Raw genomic sequence first — 21216 nt, forward strand, 5'->3', positions numbered from 1 at the left:
TTGCGTGTTTGCCTGATTAAGCTGTTCCGGGGGGGGGGGGGTAGGGTATGTAAAGCTCTGGAGCAGCTTTCTTCTAAAATGAGTCATACATCTTCCTGTACATTGGATTTGGGTTGCCTTCTGGTCTGCGCATGCATTCACCCTGAGAACGTACGAAAACACCGCCAAACTGATCATATGCAATACGCTGTCAATACGATTCGCGATTTCGAGGTGTTTAAATCAGGATTTAGAAAGCCTTGTGGCACACCCCTACGGAACACTCCAACAATACCTCTCTCCCCGGAAACATAAACAAACGATACGTGACGTGACAACGGAAGAATTTCGCATACGAAAATGATGTCGTCTGTTTAATATGAGTCGCCAAAACCTCAGTTTGATTCGTCAGTCCGATTTACAGAATACCATTTAGTGGACGAAAACAGCAAAATTCTACTTGAAATAAAAAGAAAAGAAGAAGATAGAATAACTACCAAAAACGCAACATGATCACCATGTAAATAACCTGTCAAGAACTTTTCTGGTTTCTCTTTACATGTCTTTATCAGTTGTCATAAGTTACGCGTACCAAAAATTATCTAATAATGAAGTGTATTATCGTTTGTCTCATGATGTAGTCACTTGAGATGTAGATCGCGACGTTTCGACTGCTTACTGCTAGTCTTCTTCAGGCGATAAGGTCGACTGATTGCACGGTATCATTTATATCACAAAGGTCGGCTGTGATTGGTGCATTTCGATCCTCCTATTGTTCCATTGTTCCGGCCAGTAGCTGTTCCCTCAGTGGTCTGCTGTTGTACCGTTCTCCCGTTGTTGTGTTTCTTGATCGTGGGTATCCATGCTTCAGGAATTTCAATTCCACTATCCCTGTTGATGTTATTAGGGTGAAGTCTTATGTGAATAGCTTCCTTGACCCTACGTGTGTACCAGTGAGGATCTCGATCAATAAACTTGACCTCATTCCAGATAGGATAGTGGCCGGTCTCGTGGGTGTGTTCAGAAACGGCGGAGGTCTGGGTACGGGCGAGTCGTTTATCACTGTCGCGTTCTTTGATCCTCTCCTGTATAGATCTCCCTGTTTCCCCGATGTAGACTTTGCCGCACTCACAGGGAATCCTGTAGACAACACCATCTTGTTTAGCCGGGTTGACGGTGTCCTTTGGTCGCACTAAGTGTGACCGAAGTGTCGTGTCGGACTTAAAGACGGTGCGAATGCCTTGTTGTTCTAGGCAGCGGCGGAGAGACTCGGAAACTCCTTGGACATAAGGTAAAACGGCGGTGGATTTAAATTCCGCGACAGGCTCTCTTCTTGGGGTTGTTCGTGCCTTTGTGATCTTCTGTACAAAAGAGGAGGGATATCCGTTAGAAACAAGTACAGATGACAGATGTTTCTTCTCTCCAGCGATTACTGATGGTTTGGTCACGAGACGTTTAGCCCGGTCGTACAGACACTTCACAATACCGCGCTTTAGTGACTGAGGGTGGTGTGAATCATACGCTAGGTACTGGTCAGTATGTGTTGGTTTCCTGTAGACACTGGTGGTAAGGCGGCCATCAGGTTCTCTGTAAACTGACGTGTCGAGAAAGGCGATCTTGCTGTTGTTCTCGATCTCCATGGTGAAACGGATTGATGGTTGTTGACTGTTCAGGTGCTGCAGGAAGACATCAACTCTATCCCGATCCGCGATGGTGAAAGTATCATCTACGTAGCGTTTCCAGATCTTAGGCTTGCAAGGTGCGGACTCTATTGCTTGTTCTTCAAATATCTCCATGTAGAGATTAGCAATAACTGCGGATACAGGGCTCCCCATGGCTGCGCCGTCTCGTTGTTCGTAAATCGATCCGTTGTACTGGAAGTACGTAGATCTTAATACGAAATCCAAGAGGTCCGCGATTTGAACTGGTGTAAGTGTCGTGCGGTCAGCCAGGCCCGCGTCGTTCTCCATTTTTTGTAGCGCGGCTTGTACGGCGCCCTCGATCGGTACGTTGGTAAACAATGACTCTACGTCGAAAGACACCATGATCTCGTGGTCCTGGATCTCCTCACTGGCAATAGTGGAGGCGAAGTCAATTGAGTTCTTCACTGTGAAGTTCGAGTTACCTGCAAGAGGAGATAATATGTTAGCCAAGAAAGCAGACAGGTCGTATGCAAAGGTGTTGACACACGACACAATTGGCCTAAGCGGTGTGTCGACCTTGTGGATCTTCGGCAAACCATAGATCCTAGGTGGTTGTTTGTGTCGGGGTCTGATCTTATTATAAACCGCCTCTGATATGTGTCCACTCCGTTTCAGGGTTAGCAGCTTCTCAGATAGCTAAGCTACGGACCGTACCAGCTGCTCAACAAAGATCCGACATCCAACGCTCTAGACTGCTCGTAGCTATTATAAAACCCTGCGAATTACAGCCGCTTCATCCAGCTAGCTTCCGATCTGTGAAAACAGATCATGCTTAGCTTAAATTTAGTTTTACAGGGAGTCTGAAATGAATAACTTTCAATAACATTTTGCCTTCACTAGCTAGGCGTAGCAAATTTCCTCAAGTGAGTGAGTGCTTAGCTTATCGCTGAGAATTAATTGCTCAAAATTGTAACTGTGAGCATAGAAATAAGGCGTTTTTAACCGAGATACCTAAGAACGAGGTCTGCAACTGAGATATTTTACTAATAAATGAGATTCTAACTCTCCAATCCAGACCCTCGCTCAGAAACATAGCTTCTTCTCAGTCTTCGTCGATCTGTTTGCATGGCTGCATTCGTCTGGCAGTTTAATAGCCATAAGCTTAGATTTTATTTTTTGACAGTCGACTTGCGAAGTTCAGAACCACATTTACTGTGAGAAATGACAGAATTCTGAAAACTTTTGGCATCACACTGATCGTACCCTGCTGAAATTAATTCGCGGGATATCGATATCGCTTATTAAAATACTGATCTGCATTCGCTGGGGATGCCGCCTGTACATTGTACAGAGAGGGTTAGGGTTGACAGGGTTTTCTGGGCTGAACAGACACGTTACGACTTTGAGAATATGCGTCACCTCTTTATTGATTATTGCCACACTTTTTATTGCGATAATTTTACTAACGGTTATGTTTATTTTGGTAGCGATGAACAATAAAACGTTAGAGAAACAGTGCTAAAGGGTAAAATGCTAAGTTATATTTGTTGCAAAATTTCCAAATATTTGGATATGTTCAATTTAACAAGTCGAGTGTGGTTTAGCATGGTCTGTACTCTTATCGACAACGATACGCGTCATCACAGTGGTCAAAAAGTTGTGGACTCACGAGGCGCAGTTGCTTTTTACCACAACATCAACGTCAAAGAAAATGTTTTTTCAGAGCACGAGCTGAGAAAGGCATTGCGCGACACATTGACGCGAGCAGCGTTGTCTCGGGACTCTTATCGACAACGGCAAATTAGCCAATCGGATTGCGAGATTAGCAGCAATTGTGGTAAAGCATATGATTGTATAGCATGTTGGTACTTTTATTGATTTCTGAGTTTTACGATGTCTTACGACTTCACTAGGAAGCCTACAGTTACTTTTCATAATAACTACGAAAAAGCAAGCAAGACAGCTACTGAAGGGCATTGTAGCTGGGTGGTGGAATAGCAATCATCGGCTGAGCTGCTGTATAGGTCGGCTGCAAGGGGATTTGTCCGGCTCCAGACTGGTTATTAACATCTCTTGCCTGAAAGTAATTCAATTAAAAGAAAAAATATATTTCAACAGCTTTATATTGAGCCATGCCAATCACGGTTAGCATTTGAACTGGAAAAAAGGCCGTGAAATATAACTGGCGGACGACTTGAATGATTGACTGATTAATTAATTGATAAATTTTTTCTATAACAGAATTCTTGATCGCGATTGGTTCTCCGCGCGCCTATTTGTCACGCAATCGGCGAGCGATCACGTGGATTTCAAATTACCGGTATCCAATTATTACAAGTTTTTGAAAGTGGATACCTGTAACTGGATACCCACGTGACTCTCATGTCAATTACGTGCGCTTTAATGGCTTCCTTCTTAATGTTTCCTACTTTTATCGTTCTAGGAGTTGCCTACTCGTAAGACTGGAATATGTCAACCCAATTATGGAATAACACTGCGCTTGCCATAAGCCCACATGTGCGCATTGCGGACCGTTTATTAAAATTTATGGGAAGCGCTACTGACCTTTTCGCTCAAAAAAGTTTCTCAAAGATCTTTTTAATTTCGAAATTTGTTACAAATACTATTAATAAGTAATTGGACCGGGATAAGTAATTGCACTAAGAAGAAGATTTGAGAGAAGAAGATTTAAAAGAAGATTTGGGGCCTTGTTACTCTTTAGAGCACTTCTGTTTTGTTTGAGTCACACTATGCGAGACACGCGCAACGCGTGATGGAAAAGTTAAATGTTATACTATCGAGTATGCAACGCTTTTCTTGTATTCTGATTGGCTGAATTTTTTATGCCATGGTATGAAAGTTATTTCTCGTGTCTCCGAAAGATATACCTTCACATACCTGACTGATTTGATTCTCTTGGGGAGGCTGGAAAAGAGAATCACTGATCCAAGCAGCACAAACGGCGAGGGCAACCTCAATGGTGGAAAATATTGCAATCAAGGAGCTTATTGCTACCACAGTATTTTCCTGGTCGGTGAGTTTAAGAGGCACGTCCTTGTTGGCAAAGTCAGTGACTTCCCGATACATACCCGCAGAGTATAGGTTAGCGACCAGTATCCTGCCCACAGCCCATTTATATTGATACACGGTTATACCTGATACTATGGCGCTCGTCATGCTCACAGAGCTCACGGCGTTAATCTGAAATGAATCAAAATCGAAGCGACTTCAGAGTAAACCCCACGAACAAGGAAAAACTAATATATAGATTTAGCCAAGCCTAAAAGCGGAGCTCCTGACTACAATAAGTTAACGTGGCTTGAGCCTGCGATCCAATCGAAAACCAGTAACTGTGCAGCGGTGAACTTCAAAAAATGTGACCTCGAATAGCTCGAAGCCTGAGCCCGCGATATGGTCACGTGATACTGGTCAGCAGATACCTTGTTTTGACAGGTGTCAATTGACCATAACATGGATGTTCAATATCAAAATTGTCCAATATTGAGGCAGCATGCCTCGGTCCACCTACTAGTGGCTGGAGTATGGGCGCCATGTAGCGCGACATCGTCCCATTTATCAAAGGGCGCAGGCACCAGCGATCCACGCCACTAACCCTGTAAAAATAATTGTCTATGCATGCATGTGGTTCTGTACCTATAGTTATGGCGCTCCGCTTGGCGTTCCAGCTCCGCTCTTATTTTATCAAAATATAATTAATTGTTGCCAGAAAAACGTGTCGTTTTTGTATCACGAGAAAAGAGCGATATTTCGAGATATCTAAGTGGATAAAATATTTGTCCCGTTTTATGTATGAAGGTAAATCGGAATTTTCCATTTCTGCCTTACCAAAGTCGAGGAGGACCTTGATTTGTCGACCAAAATAACTCCCATGATGCCAGCTGGTAACACCTTGGAGAAAAAAGAATAAAAATAGAAATGGTGAAAATAGAATAGAAAAAAATAGTCGCCTTTTTGCCAGGCGTTGTGGATCGAGAAACCAATAATCGATAATTAGCTCTTACTAACCGAGCAGGGGGTCTGTATGGGAGAATCTTGACCAAGGTCGTGAGTACAGACCGAACGCAGTGAGGTCTGTACACACGACCGAGGTCAAGATTCTTCCATACAGACCGACTAAGCTCAGTTAAAGGGGCTAGGTCACGAAATTTTAGGCAATTTCAGCACTGATCAAATGGTCATAGAATTAACTGGAATTTCACAAAAACGGCTCAAAACTATAGAAGATCTCAAACAAAACACAGGAAGGAAGGGACATGGATAGACAAAACTGGAGAGGATTAAAATTGACGCATTTGGGTAAATTTGAAAACGTCGGCCCACCTTTTTTCAAATTTATATCAGTTTCTATCAAAATGTCATTTACACAGCTGGAAAATCATTCTCAGTTGTTATGTGGCCGTGATTTTGGAAATGAAAGACTCTTGCTCTGCCAATTTGACGTTTAGAGCTCATAATAAACAAAATGAAACAAAACTACCTAAACTAGCGTGACCTAGCCCCTTTAAAGTGCACCTAACACCAAAAATGGTTTTTTCGCTAAAATAATAAAGCTTATTTTGTGGAGTAATTTGCCGCAAAAGTTTTTCGATTTGGTTAAATTCTCGAATTTCTGTGCCCCTTCGAAACCGAGTTTCGAATGGTTCGCGAGCGCGCATGGGAAATCTGGGGAGAGTTAAAGCTGTGACGTCAAATCCAGAACGAATGCTTCGACTGTCCCAGTCAGGTCTTTTACTTTGTCTGAGTGTAGAAGCCTTTTTGCAGCACAAGTTCTTTCGCTGGGACTCCGCAGTCGACCGATTTCTGTTTTTACTAACAATGTCTCCTAGTTCGTCTGATTCTGAAATGAGCTTTGACTCAGAAAACTCTGAAATTTATTTTATCGCTGAAGAGAATGACCGCTCACGCTTATCAACATCGCAAACTGAATAGTCAAACGGTGACGACCGAGCTGATTTGTATGCTGACTACTCTCTGGCCAATGGAGAATGGACAGCCAAATACCAGGAGGTGGATGCTGACAAAGAACTCGAACGAGCTCAGATGGACAGACTCGAAGCCAATGATATGTAGACGTCGAAGAGTGATACTAGTAAGACTGTAGCGCCTGCCGCGTCTTTACTATCTTCGCGCCTTCTTCGATCTCGCACTAATATACTTTCGTAATAACAGTCAAGTCCGTTCACTTTCTCAAATTATTTTAACTTCATGCGTTCAATGTAGATCAAAATGATTATCCCATGACAGTGTTTGTGTTCTTTACGTGCAAGTGTAGAAATTGTAGCGTCGCTTCCCTTCAAAACATCAACGAATGTTATGGTTGTCAATACTCAAAGAAGAGTGATCTTGCTCTTGAAGATATTGGCGCTGATGTTATCTTAACGTGTGTTACTGAATATCCAGGAATTAAACCTGTATGCCTTCAGAAATGGAGTTTAAGATTAGCAGCGGGCAAATACAAAACTAAAGGGAAGCAAACCTATCATCAAACTGGCAGCAAAGAGAGGTAATTCAGCTTTGCACATGGCTGTATAAGATAAGAATGTTTCCGAATCCCTCTTTACATGCATGCACACAACATTTTACTTAACAGTGATTCTTCCAATTTACACTGAAGTATGGTTGTGAAACGATCAGTTACATGTATAAACAAGTCATTGTAAAGTTCCTGAGTAAGAGGGGGGTAGCTAGGGGGTTGGTTATGTTATTGCAATCTTTGGTTGGTCAAGTGTGAATTATACGATTAGTTTACACCCGTTTAGTCCTGTATCACTGTTACAAACATGCTTTAGTGATTCTCGAACAATACTGTTACTTTTTGTGATTTCTTCATTGAGTTTTGTTTTTAGGTATCCTGCCCTATCCTCCCCCCCCCCCCCCGTCCCTCACCATATATAAGATGCCCACTGCTAGAAAACTTTTTTCCATTAATCTTTTTTAGTTACGAAGTGTTTCATACTAAGAGTTCTCAAGGCTGGTGTATGGGATGTTGCGGAACAAGAGGATTCCTTTATATAGCAATAATATTATTAGAAAGGAATTTTCAGTTGAAAAGGATTAAAGCTCTGAATGATTTGACCTTCATGAGGAATTCAAACAAAACTAGAGTGAGCTTGATATTTATTGTACTTATTTTGACAAACTGCAACACAAACTGTTCTACAACTGTACAATACTGCAAAAATATGGCATTTGTTCGAAAACATATCAGTCTTATTCACCTGGAGACCAACAGCTTACTGAACTATTGATTCATTGACATAGACAGTTTGTTTTACTCGCACAACACACCAATAAGAAAAGGCCCATGAAACATCAAAAGGACCCCTTTTTCTTCGCTTGTGCTTAGAAATGTGAATTATTATAATCCTGTGTTACAAACTGAAAGCAGATGCCTTTCTTTCTTGTATTGTCAAGTGGAAAGTTTAATGTCTGTGTCCCTTCACTGACCATTTACATGTCGCAATCAACCTGGACAACAATAAAATTATGTTGTTTATATATTTATTTATTTATCTTTGATTCTGTATTCTATAATCTATTTCCTGGCAAACAGTGACAAGCTAATAATAATATGGCTCTGTCTCACAAGGACTGGAAACTACCAAATTCACAAATCTGATTGGCTGAAACTGATATTGAAAGCAGACTAGATCTTCCCATCTAGACCGGAATCTAGACTGGTAATGCTTTGCAGTGAAAAAGTTGTAAACTAAAATGCAAAATCATTGTTTTCTTCTTACAATACTTATTTATGGAAGTGCCAAAAAGCCCGATGAGAAAAAAGAGCAAAGCAAAATGTCAGTTAGTACAAACCAGTTACATTAAAAGAATTAAATTGTTCTTGTTTGCAAATTATAGTAAACATCTTATTAACCAAGCTTAGTCAGTCTGTATGGGAGAATCTTAACCTCGGTCGTGTTTACAGACCTCACTGCGTTCAATCCTGAGTCAAGATTCTCCCATACACACCTCCTGCTCAGCTAATATGAGCTAAATAATGATGATGATGATGATGATGATGATGATAGTAATAGTAATAATAGTAATAATAATAATAATAAAAAGAAGAAGAAGAAGAAGAAGAAGAAGAAGAACAACAACAACAACAACAACATCAGTTCAATGATGGCTTTTCTACAGTGGAGCAACTTGCAGATGCATTGTTATGGACACAACCATGTCCCTGTCAAAAACAATATTTATCAGAAACATTTTTTGTGTCGCAACAATGTTTCCCATGCTGGGCAAAGAGGGAAATATTTGTGTCTTCAGCAATGTTTCTGGAACAACGTCCTCATTTGCAAGAGCATTTGGTCGGCAGAGATGCAATCTCATAAGCATGTGTTACCATGGTATCAATAATTAAAACTTCCTATAAATACAATTCAAGTCCACAAGCCTCATGCAGAAACAGACACATACACAGACAGCTTGAAATTGTTCTGGTCCTGGTCGAAGTATGTTCTCTGTACATTGATAATACCCACATGTAAAAAGGGTTCTGAACATATAAACTAATTCTAAGCCATTTCTTGCTTGAATGTGTCCATGGCCGCATTTGTTGAACGGTGGGTCTTCCAAACTAGTGTGCTTGTTCGCATGACTTTCTTGCCCAAAATACCCTTACAGATTTCTTTTTCAAAGAATTGAAAAAGGAAGGAAACTAACATACTAAGGCAGGGAACATTTGCTCAGAAAAAAATATCTCACCATTACTTCTGTATCTATCGGCTGTGCTGACTGACTGCTGCTGTTTCTCAGATCAGATGCAACAATGGCTGCATGAATCGATGGAAAAGCGGTTATTCCAAATTCGTCTCACTCAAGTCGTGGAATCAGCAAAATCCCTTCCTCTCCCTGAAAATCCAGGCGTCGAGCGAAATCATCTTGTTTGAAACGATAAGAACAGATCACCAAACTCAGACGCCTCTCACTTTGCACGTTTCGCTTTCACGAAATCGATTCATCGCTTTGTACGTTTCTTCGCTTCAGGACGATCACCTCTCCATAAAACGGTATGGCATGAAGCGCAGTACCTCCTGTACGTTTGCTGTGTTGCTACATCCCACTACAACGCACCTGGCTAGCATTTTTTCGAACTACTTTCCCAGCCTTTCCCCACAGAAACATGTAAATATGCGAATTTACAGAATCACCGTGTTCTGGATTTGACGTGACATCCGGCCCTCGACCCATGCCCCGTTAAACTCGGTCGTGAACCAAAATGGCGGCGTTTTGACGTACTTTGACGAGCCATAGAAAATCAAAGATTTAACCAAATCGAAAAATTTTTGCGGCAGATTACTCCACAAAATAAGCTTTATTATTTTAGCGAAAAAAAAATGTTGGTGATAGGTGCACTTTAGTAAGATGTTTATTATATAGCAAACAAGAACAATTTAATTCGTTTGTACTAACTGACAGTCTGCTTGCGAACGGCAATAAGCTGACTTTAACTCTGCCAGATTTTTTTTTTGTTCTCATCGGGCTTTTTGGCACTTCCATAAGTAAATATTGTTGGATGAAAATATTTAAGGATTTTCCATTCTAGTTTGTAACTTGTTCATTGCAAAACATTACCGGTCTAGATGCCGGTCTTGATGGGAAAATCTACACCGCTTTCAATATTGATTTCAGCCAATCAAATTCGTGAATTTGGTAGTTCCCAGTCCTTGTGAGACAGCTATATAATAACAATCGATATCAATCGAAGATTGACATCGATTGGCGATAGCAATTGATGAAAATCGATGAAGAAAAAAAGTTGTGAGTAATCGATCGCCGATAGTAATCGACAACGATTGATTCATCGATTGGAATCGATTATTATCGATGCTGTCGGAAATTATTTTTGTCCTTGACAAGCTACACTGATAAAATGTTTGACAGAATTTGTCTATTTACAAATTGATCATGACGTCAGTTTTTTATAGGTCTTTCCTGTTAATGATCATGAATTTCAAATTTTTGTCAAAGTAGCTGTGGATCCACGAGGCGATAGCCAAGTGGATCCGCAGACTATTTTGACAATGTTATGACGAAATTCATTGATAATAACAGGACAGACGCTTGAAAAACTGATGTCAATCTGTTTTTTACGATAACAAATTGTCAAATTGTCCGCTCTCGCTCGTTGACGCATCGCATAAATTATAAAATCATGTGTCCGTCCGCTTATTGACAATGAAAATTAGTCAATGAGCGCGCGAGAGTGTCTGCAGTTATCGTAAAAAAATGGTTCTAATGAACCAATTTACCATATCCTGCATATCTTTTACAATCATTGACAAAATAACAAGAACGGAATATTTCGGGTTTTACATCTCTCTTTGCTCGTTTACGACACCGGAAGAAGCTCAGCCCAGAGTAGCAGCGTAAAACCGTCCAGTTTCATGATAGCGTCGGCATTACGATGAAGCAAAATAAACAACAGAGTCAGTGTTCTGCTGATTTCAATCATTTGTGTTTAACAGGAAACCGACTTAAGAGTAGATCTCGGAGTAGGCCAAACGGAAAATATAATCTAGCGGCATGCTGAAGATGAACGTCTCGTGTTGTTGCAGGTGTTATAATAACAAACCCATCTTTGAATAGTCCGGGTGGTTATTGTCGAGTTTTTTAAAATCGATGAAAATCGATATTCCTGAAGACAGGAATTATCGATTGATAACGATTGCCGATGTCAATCGATAGCAATCAGCGATTGATATCGATTGATGTCGATTGAATTTCCAATATCGATTTTTATCGATTGATTACGCCTGGAATTTTGGGAGTGCTTGTTTATCGGTCTCCCTGAGCGCTTGGCGCCAGATTTCTTTGAGGCAGGTTTAATTTTGTATGCTATTCCGGACAAGGTCGAACCTCGGTATTGCAGCTTTGTTATTTTGCCTCGGTTCGCTACCATTATTGAGCTTCAATCGTCAACCTACATTATAGTGTCAGTATACACCACAGTTAAGGTAAGCAAAGTTGAAAAGGTTCAAGAATCGTGAATCGATGTTGTTGAGGTTCAGACCAAGTTTATTTCTGTTAAGGCCGCCGCACACTAGCCGAGTTTTTGTCGGCCGACAAAATATCTTCACTGGTCGGCTAGCGTGCAGTGAATTCCGACAAGTCTGCGACAAGATCGGGCCTTGTCAAGCGACATCTGACAGTGCTTGTCGGGCCTTGTCGGCTAGTGTGCGGTGGACCAAGACAATTTGTCGGGGCTCGCGAGCACCTCAACCAGTTAGGAAATGTCATGAAAGTCACGTCAGTGGAATAGGCGCCATCTTGATTTTGGATGACTCAGCCGCAAGCCTCAACGCGGTTAGTCACGACAAAAAATCGGCGAGTGTGCGGCAAGCTGATGGCCCGACAAATTTCAACCCGATTTGACCCCGACAAAAAATCTGCAGTTCTACGACAGAAAATCGGCTAGTGTGCGGTAGCCTTAAGGCTCGAGTGAGATTTACTTAAGTAAACCACGACGGCAACGGCAACGAGAAAGCCACCAAACAAAAGGTTTAATGAGCAGAACAACAGCTGTGCACGTGCGTTGTAAATCTTTGCACATTTCGCAACCGTCTTCTGCAAAACGTGAAATGACTAAGTTCTGCGCATGCGCGTATTTTAGGGGTATCGAATGGTTCCATTCGATTTAAAAGTGCTCGCAAAATTTGGCCACTGCTCGAATTGCTCGCAAAAATTAGATGAGTGCTCGCTTGCTCGTGCTCGCAAAATTTTTGTCACTGCTCGCATGCTCTGATTCTCGTTAAAATTCCCGTATGGCAAACCTGAGAAACATTGGGGAAACATTCACGCGCTAGGAATGTTTCTGGAAACGTGCTTCCTCGTTTTGCTGACGTTTTATTGAAACTGACGCACGTAAGAATTCTTCCCGAAAGGCAACCGGAAAAGTAAAAAGTAATCTAGAGACGTGAAGACATGTAGAGTATTACTATTACTATTCGACCTTCAGAGCTTGTCAGAGCTGTTTGACTTCAATTCGTTAGATCCTAGAAGCCTCCGAATAAAGCTTGAATGAATGAATGAATGAATGAATGAATGAATGAATGAATGAATGAATGAATGAATGAATGACTTTATTTAAGTGTCAATAGTATTTAGCTTAAAAAAAAAAAAATTGCGGACACTATTTACACAATAAAATATACCTTAGTTAAAGTTAAAATTATTTACAATTTAATAGATAATGTATAAAATAAATAGATAAACTGATAAGTAAATGAAATATATGAACTTAGTAATATTTAAAAAGCTTAAAAGATATCAAATATATATAAAATGAAAAATTGTAAACGGCCTAGCAGCATATATCACAGTTCTTCCGTTGCGTTGATTCTTCTTCCAGTCAATCGGTTTGCCAATCATCAAAACCGAATCTCGAAATGCTTGTTAGACTAAATGCCGCGTTGTTCACATTTCCTAAGAATATTAATATAACCAAAAACAACTTTCCATGTCAAAACACTTGAAAGTCTGGTAACTCTAAGCTTCTTCCCGTGATGTGTTCACAATGTCGGAGTAGAAAGCTTTAGATCTCCTTGAGCGTCCACCTAGTGTACCGCACTGAAGCTCAGACGCGAAGCTACCTGACGTAATTTGACATCCAACAAAGCCGCATAATTACTATAATTGGCTGTAAGCCGCTGGGATTGGTTGGACGATGTCAGCCAGATTAACTGGCGCAAAACGTTTCTTTCTACTAAAAGAGATATCTAAATTCCACCTAGAAAATTTACGAAGTGCTCGCCTCTCGCCATTTGTATTTTCTAAAGTTCTCGCTGTTCGCAAGACATATTTGATCACTGCTCGTGCTCGCAAAAATAAACGCACTGCTCGCAAAGACCATTCGATACCCCTTGGGGAAGTGGTCAAAACTATTATACATATAAGGGACCCACTAGAATAACTTGAGACTACTGTCTCTTCCTTAAGCCCCCTACCCTTATCCAGATACCAACGGTTTCTTTTAGAGCCCCCCCCCCCCTCATCCCTTGGCAAGTGACCCATGGTCTCTACTACAGCCCACCCCCCTCCCTTGACAAGTGACCCATGGTATCTTTTATAGGCCCCCTTCCCTTCACAACCCACCCAATGGTATCTTTCATGACCCCCCATCCTCCCTCAATATCACCTCTATTTGCTGCTAACCTATGGTCTCTTGCTTAACACCCCCCCCCCCCCCCCTCACTACACAAAGACAAAAACAGAGAGAAAGAGTATGCCGGGTTGTGTACACTGTAGTCACATTATTGTTCCTTTAATCGATCTTAGAATATACAATCATCTCTGGTTTGCATACCTATCAAAATTAGAAATAAACCTTTTGGATGTTTGAAAAGAAGTTCGACAATCATGTTAAAGATTTTTTAATGAAGAAACAAAAAATCACCACATTGTTTTGCGCTCAAGTACATGGTGTCCCTTTAATGAATGCCTGACTACACAAAGCACATTAACTCTGAACATAAACATAAACTGTGGACTTCCGTAATAGTAATTAACCAGCTTTCATATTGCTAAAAACCATCGACGCACAAACCACAGAATTGAGTGGCACTCTCTTCAATGCGTAACGTAGAGTAGCTAGGATTTTTCTGAAACCGTTTTGTCTCTAGAGCTAAGATGCTAGCCTTCTAACTTTTAAAAACACTTCTGAACAAGTTTACGAGCTTTAATGACGCTAAAAACTCCAAAAAAAGTGAAGAATTATTCCCGCAAAAGTCACCGGTTCACAAATCACGCGCAAGTAGATGCATATTTCACGGATCATGAAAAAATCGCAAAATTGCACTCTATCACGCCCGGCCCGGCTATTTGATTAGCTCGATTAGACTGTTTGCAAGTACCAAAAATGTAGCTTCTTGACAGGTCTAATTACCTCATTGACCGATTTGTTACAGGCTTATCACCAAGGGCGGATTGGCACATCAAAAACAAAGTCTACAGGCTCCCCTGTCCCCACCTCGATCACTTTGCTCTCCGAATTCTTCTGTTTCACGCTCGCCGAAATTTTTTTCTGTCCCCGCCGGGAACCTGTTCGCAGGCTAGGTTTCCGGACTTTCCGCCGGCTGTTATCTGCTTGTCGCTTCGCAGAGTGTGACACCTCTATCGTGTGCTTATAATTTCTGTAGGCTCATTTCAGCATTGGAAAATATGGTTTAAGCTCTTTAAGTATTGGGTCTGGAGGGACAAAGTTAAGTTTGAAATATTCCGTCATAACAACTCCTATCCACGTGTAATAGCCGCTTTGAGAGTTTTGCTCGAACTAGTATATCTTTGAGGATCTGCCCCTTTTGTATTGTACGATAGGGGGATCTTTGAATATTTCGCTAAGCAATAATCCTGTTTTTAGGAGGACATTTCACCAGAGTAGAGTCGTTAGAGGTCATAAGTCTGCGTGGTTTCCGCTGTTATCCGCGTGTAATTTGTTGAGTTTGACACCTCTGTTTTTGGCCACGTGCTATTTTTTTGGCTCATTTGATTGCAAGATATGTTTTAAGCTCTCTAAATATTAGCTCTGGAGGGACAAAGTTTGAAATATTCCGTGAGCATGTTGGTTACTTGCATTTTGTATTATTTCGCCGGGCCCGGCTGTTTGATTTACTGTTGCAAGTTATGCTGCTTGTTATCACGGGTGTCATATTTATCTTTGTCCGGCTTCGCCAGAGATAGCTGTAGCTTTCCTTGTTGAAAGCTATGAGTCTGTCTTAGAGAGACGTTCTTATGCTTCTTGCATCAATTTCATCGAGCTTTTTGTCCTTCCAGTTTGTTCGTTCTGGAACTGCAAAAGTAGGTGTTCACGCGCAAGTCTGTGGACCGTTTTGCGTGTTGCTTATGATATTGTGTGGTTTTGTTCAGGCAAAAGCTCTGAATTTAGGAGTTCCTCCTTTGATTGTTCATCCAGCTCCACGTTGTGGTTGTCATTGCTTTTAGTTGCGATGTTGTCAGGTTTTCTGGAGACTGTTAGTAGTCCCTCTTTTGTTAGGAGGCTCGTAGCCTTGTAGATCAGGTAAGACCGCGGTTTCGATCCCTCCCGTTTTTCCTCGGGGGGTGGGTACGGCTAACGTAGGCTAGAATATAGTGTAAACATCTGGAACTTACTTTGGCTTTCTAGGCGACTGACTATCAGTACTAAACAAACAAGCATTTACATAAGCACTTTTCCTAATGCTCTAACTTCTAAAAAGGCTCAAAATCATGAGATAAATATATATTTTTCAACAAACTCGATCGTAGCCTTGTGTCACGCAAGCTCCATAACTCTGAAATTCAAACTGCTCTAGTTTCCAAACGAAGCACGCTAATTGTAAACAGATATAAATATACCGCCTCTTATGCCTGATGAATATAAAAACACGTCACGTGAAGACGATCTATTGAATTAGAAGTCTTAGGGCCCGGACGCACTGGGCAAATTTTTGTTTATTTTGCGAAAAAATCTGTCATGAATTCCCTGAGACAAGTGCGTCCGGTGATTTTTAGATCTACCAAATTTTGTCAAGGCTTACCAAACTTCAAAGACACCGTCGTCCTGCCTCGGAGCAGGACAAATTTTTGTCAGGCGTGAAATCTGACAGATTTGTCAATTTACACGCCACGATTTGAAGGAAAATGTCAATCAAGAAAATTTGATCTCTATTTTTAGTCGGAGTATTTCAGTCCGACGCCCGCCAAAATTAAATTTATATTTGCGCGGCAATCAAACGATAAACATGGAAGATTCGTACCTCGGTATGCTCCATGACGATCCGTTCGCACAGTACAACTATTACGGTTCCCAAGTCTACGTTAACGTTCCAGCTGCATCTCCAGGACCAAGCTCTGCTCAATTTGTACATCCGTATGTCCACCCGAGTCAGCCGAGTACAAGTACAAGTGCAAGTTTCACGACTACATGTAATCAAATTGAAAGCAGCCAAGCTGGGGATTCAAGAGCAGACGAGAGCAGAAAAAGGGGCAAAGGTTCAAAGAAACAAGCGGCAAAGTACCACTCGTTTGAGCCAGAGGAAGAGCGGTAATTGTGATTGACACTTGTGGTTAACAAATATTTTGATGTGATTCAGTGCGCCCACGCTTGACAAATTAAAAATTTGGCAGAGACAAATTTTGTCGAGATTTTTGGAAGGGCCAAACAAATTTTGTCAGTCCAGTGCGTCCGGACCCTTAGAAAAACACATACGTGTAAACATTCTCGAAATTCCGGTGGCGATAGTATCAAACATCTATCAAACAACTCAGTAATTGTCAAAACGAAGTACAAGCCTTGGCCTTGCGTGGTCATGAAGCTGAACTTCATAACTATAGCTTGGAATTTTGGCTGCTTAGAATACTCAAGTAGTCATTTCCGAGGAATTAAAGCCAAAATACGACCAAGGAAAAATTATAAAATAAATTTGTTCAAATTTCCAGTGCTACACACTAGGTGTTTTACAGAGTGATGAAGCGTTGTAGGCTTGTGGGTCTACTCAGGTGACAGCGTCTTCTGTAATAGTTGCTTCATGGTTAGATTTTAGTTTAAAACTTTAGACGAGTGGCGTTAATGGCTGATAAAATGTGATTTAATTATAACACCGAAATATCAATGTGTAACAAAGGAGGATATGTAGCGTATGGTGCACTGATCAGAATTTTACTGAGAATTGCAAAGAAATGTAAGCCAAGTCGTGTTTTGATGATTGAGTGGTGATATTCATAACATCGTAGTTAGCAACAAAGTTTAGTCGAAAGTATGAAAAAAAAAAAAAGAATCAAGTTGTAAGCCATTATAATTATAAGATGGCTTAAATAAAAACATCGGTATTCACGTACGCCAATTCTCTATCCACACCATTCCACCATCCATGCCATTCCTTAGTTTTTGATCGGGATCATTTGCGGTCCAAAATGGGGATCCTTTCCGGTCCGGGATCATTTGCGGTCCAATTTGGGGATCATTTGCGGTCCGGGATCATTTGCGGTCCTGGGATCATTTGCGGACCCGTACAGTACGAAGTCAAATCATTCGTGCAAACAGCAAATAGCTTAACTTAATGTTGAACTGTTAAGTCATAAAAGGAATGGTCCAGTGTAATTAGAAATGATTGAACGAAATTAAAAGTGATTTAGCGTGGCACGAAACGAAACAGCCTTCTTTGCGCGCCCAACCGCAAACAAGAAGATCTGTTAGATCTTATAACCGCGCTTTTAAAATTTAACTGTTTTGGTAGCGCTACAGTTGCAATGCAATGCACATTCCAAAGCAGTCCTTATTGATTCTTTTCTTACTGTAGACATCACATCACTTGATCAACACAAACTCTATTATTGCACCATCAGTCGTAGCCGTTGTCTCCCATGACGTAATGGTCTTAATTTGGAAATTTCTTCGGGATATGTATGGGCATGAAGATACGAACACTAAACTTTATCCGGCGACCGTAGATTGAAAACGTGACAGAAAATTGGCGTTACTTTCGATTCTCACCAAATTTGGACAGTGGGATGATCTCATCATTAGCTAATTACAGGCCATTTTTCCGCTCTTTTCCTCATATCCCCCCTCGGGAGAATTTTGTCAAGTTAGCTAATTTAGTATGCAAAGCCACCGTGACGTCATCGCTTTAGGACTCTATGGCGGTCGCCGTTGGCGAAATGTTTATTTGCTCAAAATTGGGGCAAAATCTTTCGGAGATGGAAGTCAGGACATTTGTAAGGATACAGAAAGTAATTTGGGACCAGTTGCTGGCTTCTAAGGGTGAATTTATCCGGAAGTAAGCTGTATTTTCGTTTTCGTGCCGAAAGCCACGCGGTGAAATATTATCGGCTTGTTATGCTCTCCTGTTCTGTTTTTTCTCTTGGTCTTTTATGTAGCCCGCCGAGGCCATTCTTTCGTCTAAATCAGTTGAAAAAAGTTCGAAAAAGATATTCCCATTTAAGTTTAAGCTCTCAGGCGATAATTCTGGAGTTTTTTGGCCGAAACGTCGGCTTTGTTATGTTCGTGTTTTTCGGTTGCCATGGGCGACCGTGGCTTCCCTTGTTGGGTCAAGTCTAGGAAGTGAGGTCACAAAAAAACTCTAATTAATTCTGGTTTTGTTCGATTTCGCTGAAATTTTAACACGATAAAGCCGGATTGTTAAGGAATAGATTTACCGTCTGCCGATGTGTGGTAGCTATTAACGCTAAAGTGATATATCGCTTCGAAGTCAGGGTTTTGAAGAGATTTTTTTTTGCAACGTGTGGGTTCGGCGTGATTTTGTAATCGGAGGTTTTTGTTGACCCCGAAGGAAAAAATATCCGGAAAAGATCATTTCATCGACGATTCAAACGAATATAAATATGTATATGTTCCGAGCTAAATTTCTGGTGAAAAAATATATTTTTTGACGAGCGCTGGGTTTTTAATTTTTTCCCGCGAAAGTCAGGACCTGAGATGAGTTAAATTAACAACAGCTTTCTTTCTTGACTCACGATTAAATTTAATTGTTTTTTTTCCCTTGAGAAAAGGGCTAGCAAAGAAGTCACACAAGTCACATAATTCAAGAGTTGCGTTATCCACGGCTATCTTTAGTATGGTGGTTATTTCCCTACCAATGACATAATCCTTGCGTGTTCTGACAAGTTCCAGGGGCACCCAACGACCGTTTTCTCTCTAATGCTGTTAGATGCTGTTTTAGGCTATCTGGAGTACTTTTAAAGCTCTGTAGGTTAATTTTAGGTTGCACTAAAAAAATTTTATCTGTTCGGATATTCAAGGGGAACTTGAGTATTCTCGAATTTATTAGGGCTTTTTTGTCCATTTCCCGAAAACCTTAGGTCCTATCGCCTTTCCGAAAATGATAGCTGACCTTTTCTCGGTACTCAAAACGACATTTTCAACAGTCCGAAAACAACAGACATTAAATTTCTCATATCACGAAAGTTCGAGGTGCCAGTTCTCTCAAGAAAATCAGAGGGGATTAAAGGCCTTCCGAACAGATAATTTACCGAAACGATCCGCTGGGTGCCCCTGAAGTTCTTTGCTTGGCTTACAAATTTTCAATTTTCCTTCCGATCTATGACCTCGCTGTGATGAAACAGCCAAAGAATTTCCATCATTTGTCTAAAATCACAAGAAATACCCGCAAAATTGCAAATAAATTAATGACCGTCGCTTCTGGCGAAATAAACTTGCAAAGTAAACACGATCTTATTTGTCACCTATCGAAAGTGAAAGCTGCAACTTCAACGCATTCCATGGCTGACGTAATACCTTTTTTTAGCGTATTTATTATTCCGTTTGAATCCAACGCTTCGATAAAACCAAAAAAAGATATATATTACCCACAACAAAGAAAACAATATCCGTAAAATTGTCCGGGTATTAATGTTTTAACAGCTTTTACCGAATAAACATCACACGTTGCGTGACTCAAAATTTGGCCGAGAGGAAGTTTGGGTCTGGTCACCGACAAAAAAAAAATTAAAAAAAATAATAAACCAAGGGTAGATTATGAACCGCGCTCGGCCCATGGCCGCGCGGTTAAAAATACAACAGTGAAGTGGACAAGTCAAGATTGAAATGGATCAGTCAATGTGGGGTCTGAAAATAATATAAAATAATATTTTGAAGAACACGAGCCACGACGGCTAATTTTTCGTATTTTCTTCTTGAATTGATCGCTGGCGTTACATTCACTAATCCTAGTGAATAGTTGTAGACAACTGAGAATTTCAAAGGTAAAATATAAATCTATTTTTCTCCAGCCGTCGTTCTTCTAGCCGCCGTCGTCATTTTTTAAGCTCCCTGTTGCTGCTGTTACACCGCAGTCAGGCGCTATGCGACGTGCTCTGCGTTTCCTCGTTGACATAAATCCACGTTGCATGAAAGGTTTATGTACACAAGTAATCCTAGACACATTCAGACTGACCTTTCAAGCGAGAACACGAGGTGCAATTTGTAATGAAAATATTTAGCTTTTCTTTTCCTCTTTCTTCTCTCTAGTCTGCGCGCACACAAGCGAGAAACACGTCGGGTTTAATTTTCGTGTTAACAGCGTACAAAAATAAGGGCCAGAAATAGCTATCTTCTCCTCTGGCTAACGCAAAGATAAACAATACAGAGTGCGTGATGGATCACTCTTTCCATCGCTGTTGAACGTGGACTGCTTGGAATAGTACATGTTACAATATAAACACGCAGTGATAACCTGCCACTGTTACGGGAAGGATTCTACTAAAACTAATCGAGACTTAATTATTAGCGTCCTAGCTTAGTCTGTTTTAAGGTAACATTAAGACAACTTCTGAATGAGGGACAAGAGCCCGAAGTACTTACGAGAGCAGCTATCCAGAGAGGCGCAAACAAGTAACTGGTGTATATGAAGCGGACTTCATACCTATCCACAATGCCAAGCACAAAAAAGATGGCCCCCATCACAACCTGAACCATCGAGATGACTTTCAAGAATCGTCTGTTATGCCCCATTTTACCGTTCGGCGAAGTGATTGAAAGAAATATAGAGTTCAATTTTGAAATTCAGCTTAGACCACAGAACGCCCGTACAAGCGGCGTGTCTGGTTAGTATTTGCATATTTACAAATTTGC

At 40.9% G+C, this 21216-nt stretch overlaps 1 protein-coding gene across 1 annotated transcript; it reads right to left on the reverse strand.

Annotated features, from left to right (window-relative positions):
• Nucleotides 1-3469: 3469 nt before the first annotated feature.
• Nucleotides 3470-21204, reverse strand: LOC149105652 (uncharacterized). Its single transcript, XM_089271110.1, has 4 exons — nucleotides 20947-21204; nucleotides 5469-5531; nucleotides 4521-4823; nucleotides 3470-3699 (listed from the first exon to the last, which is right to left on the reverse strand). The coding sequence occupies exons 1-4, from the start codon at nucleotides 21094-21096 to the stop codon at nucleotides 3586-3588; spliced, it is 630 nt and encodes a 209-aa protein (XP_089127236.1). The 5' UTR covers nucleotides 21097-21204; the 3' UTR covers nucleotides 3470-3585.
• Between the last annotated feature and the right edge of the window lie 12 nt (nucleotides 21205-21216).

Source organism: Orbicella faveolata, unplaced genomic scaffold, assembly GCF_042242905.1.
Source record: "Orbicella faveolata isolate gen_17 unplaced genomic scaffold, um_ofav_v1 contig_34, whole genome shotgun sequence".
Lineage (NCBI taxonomy): Eukaryota > Metazoa > Cnidaria > Anthozoa > Scleractinia > Merulinidae > Orbicella > Orbicella faveolata.

Excerpts from the sequence above, each read along its gene's own strand:
- LOC149105652 (XM_089271110.1), bottom strand. The coding sequence starts at position 21,096 with ATGGGGCATAACAGACGATTCTTGAAAGTCATCTCGATGGTTCAGGTT. Across the intron at positions 4,824-5,468 it reads CAAGGTCCTCCTCGACTTTG|ATTAACGCCGTGAGCTCTGT; the intron begins GTAAGGCAGAAA and ends GATTCATTTCAG. Across the intron at positions 3,700-4,520 it reads AAGAGAATCAAATCAGTCAG|GCAAGAGATGTTAATAACCA; the intron begins GTATGTGAAGGT and ends AATTACTTTCAG.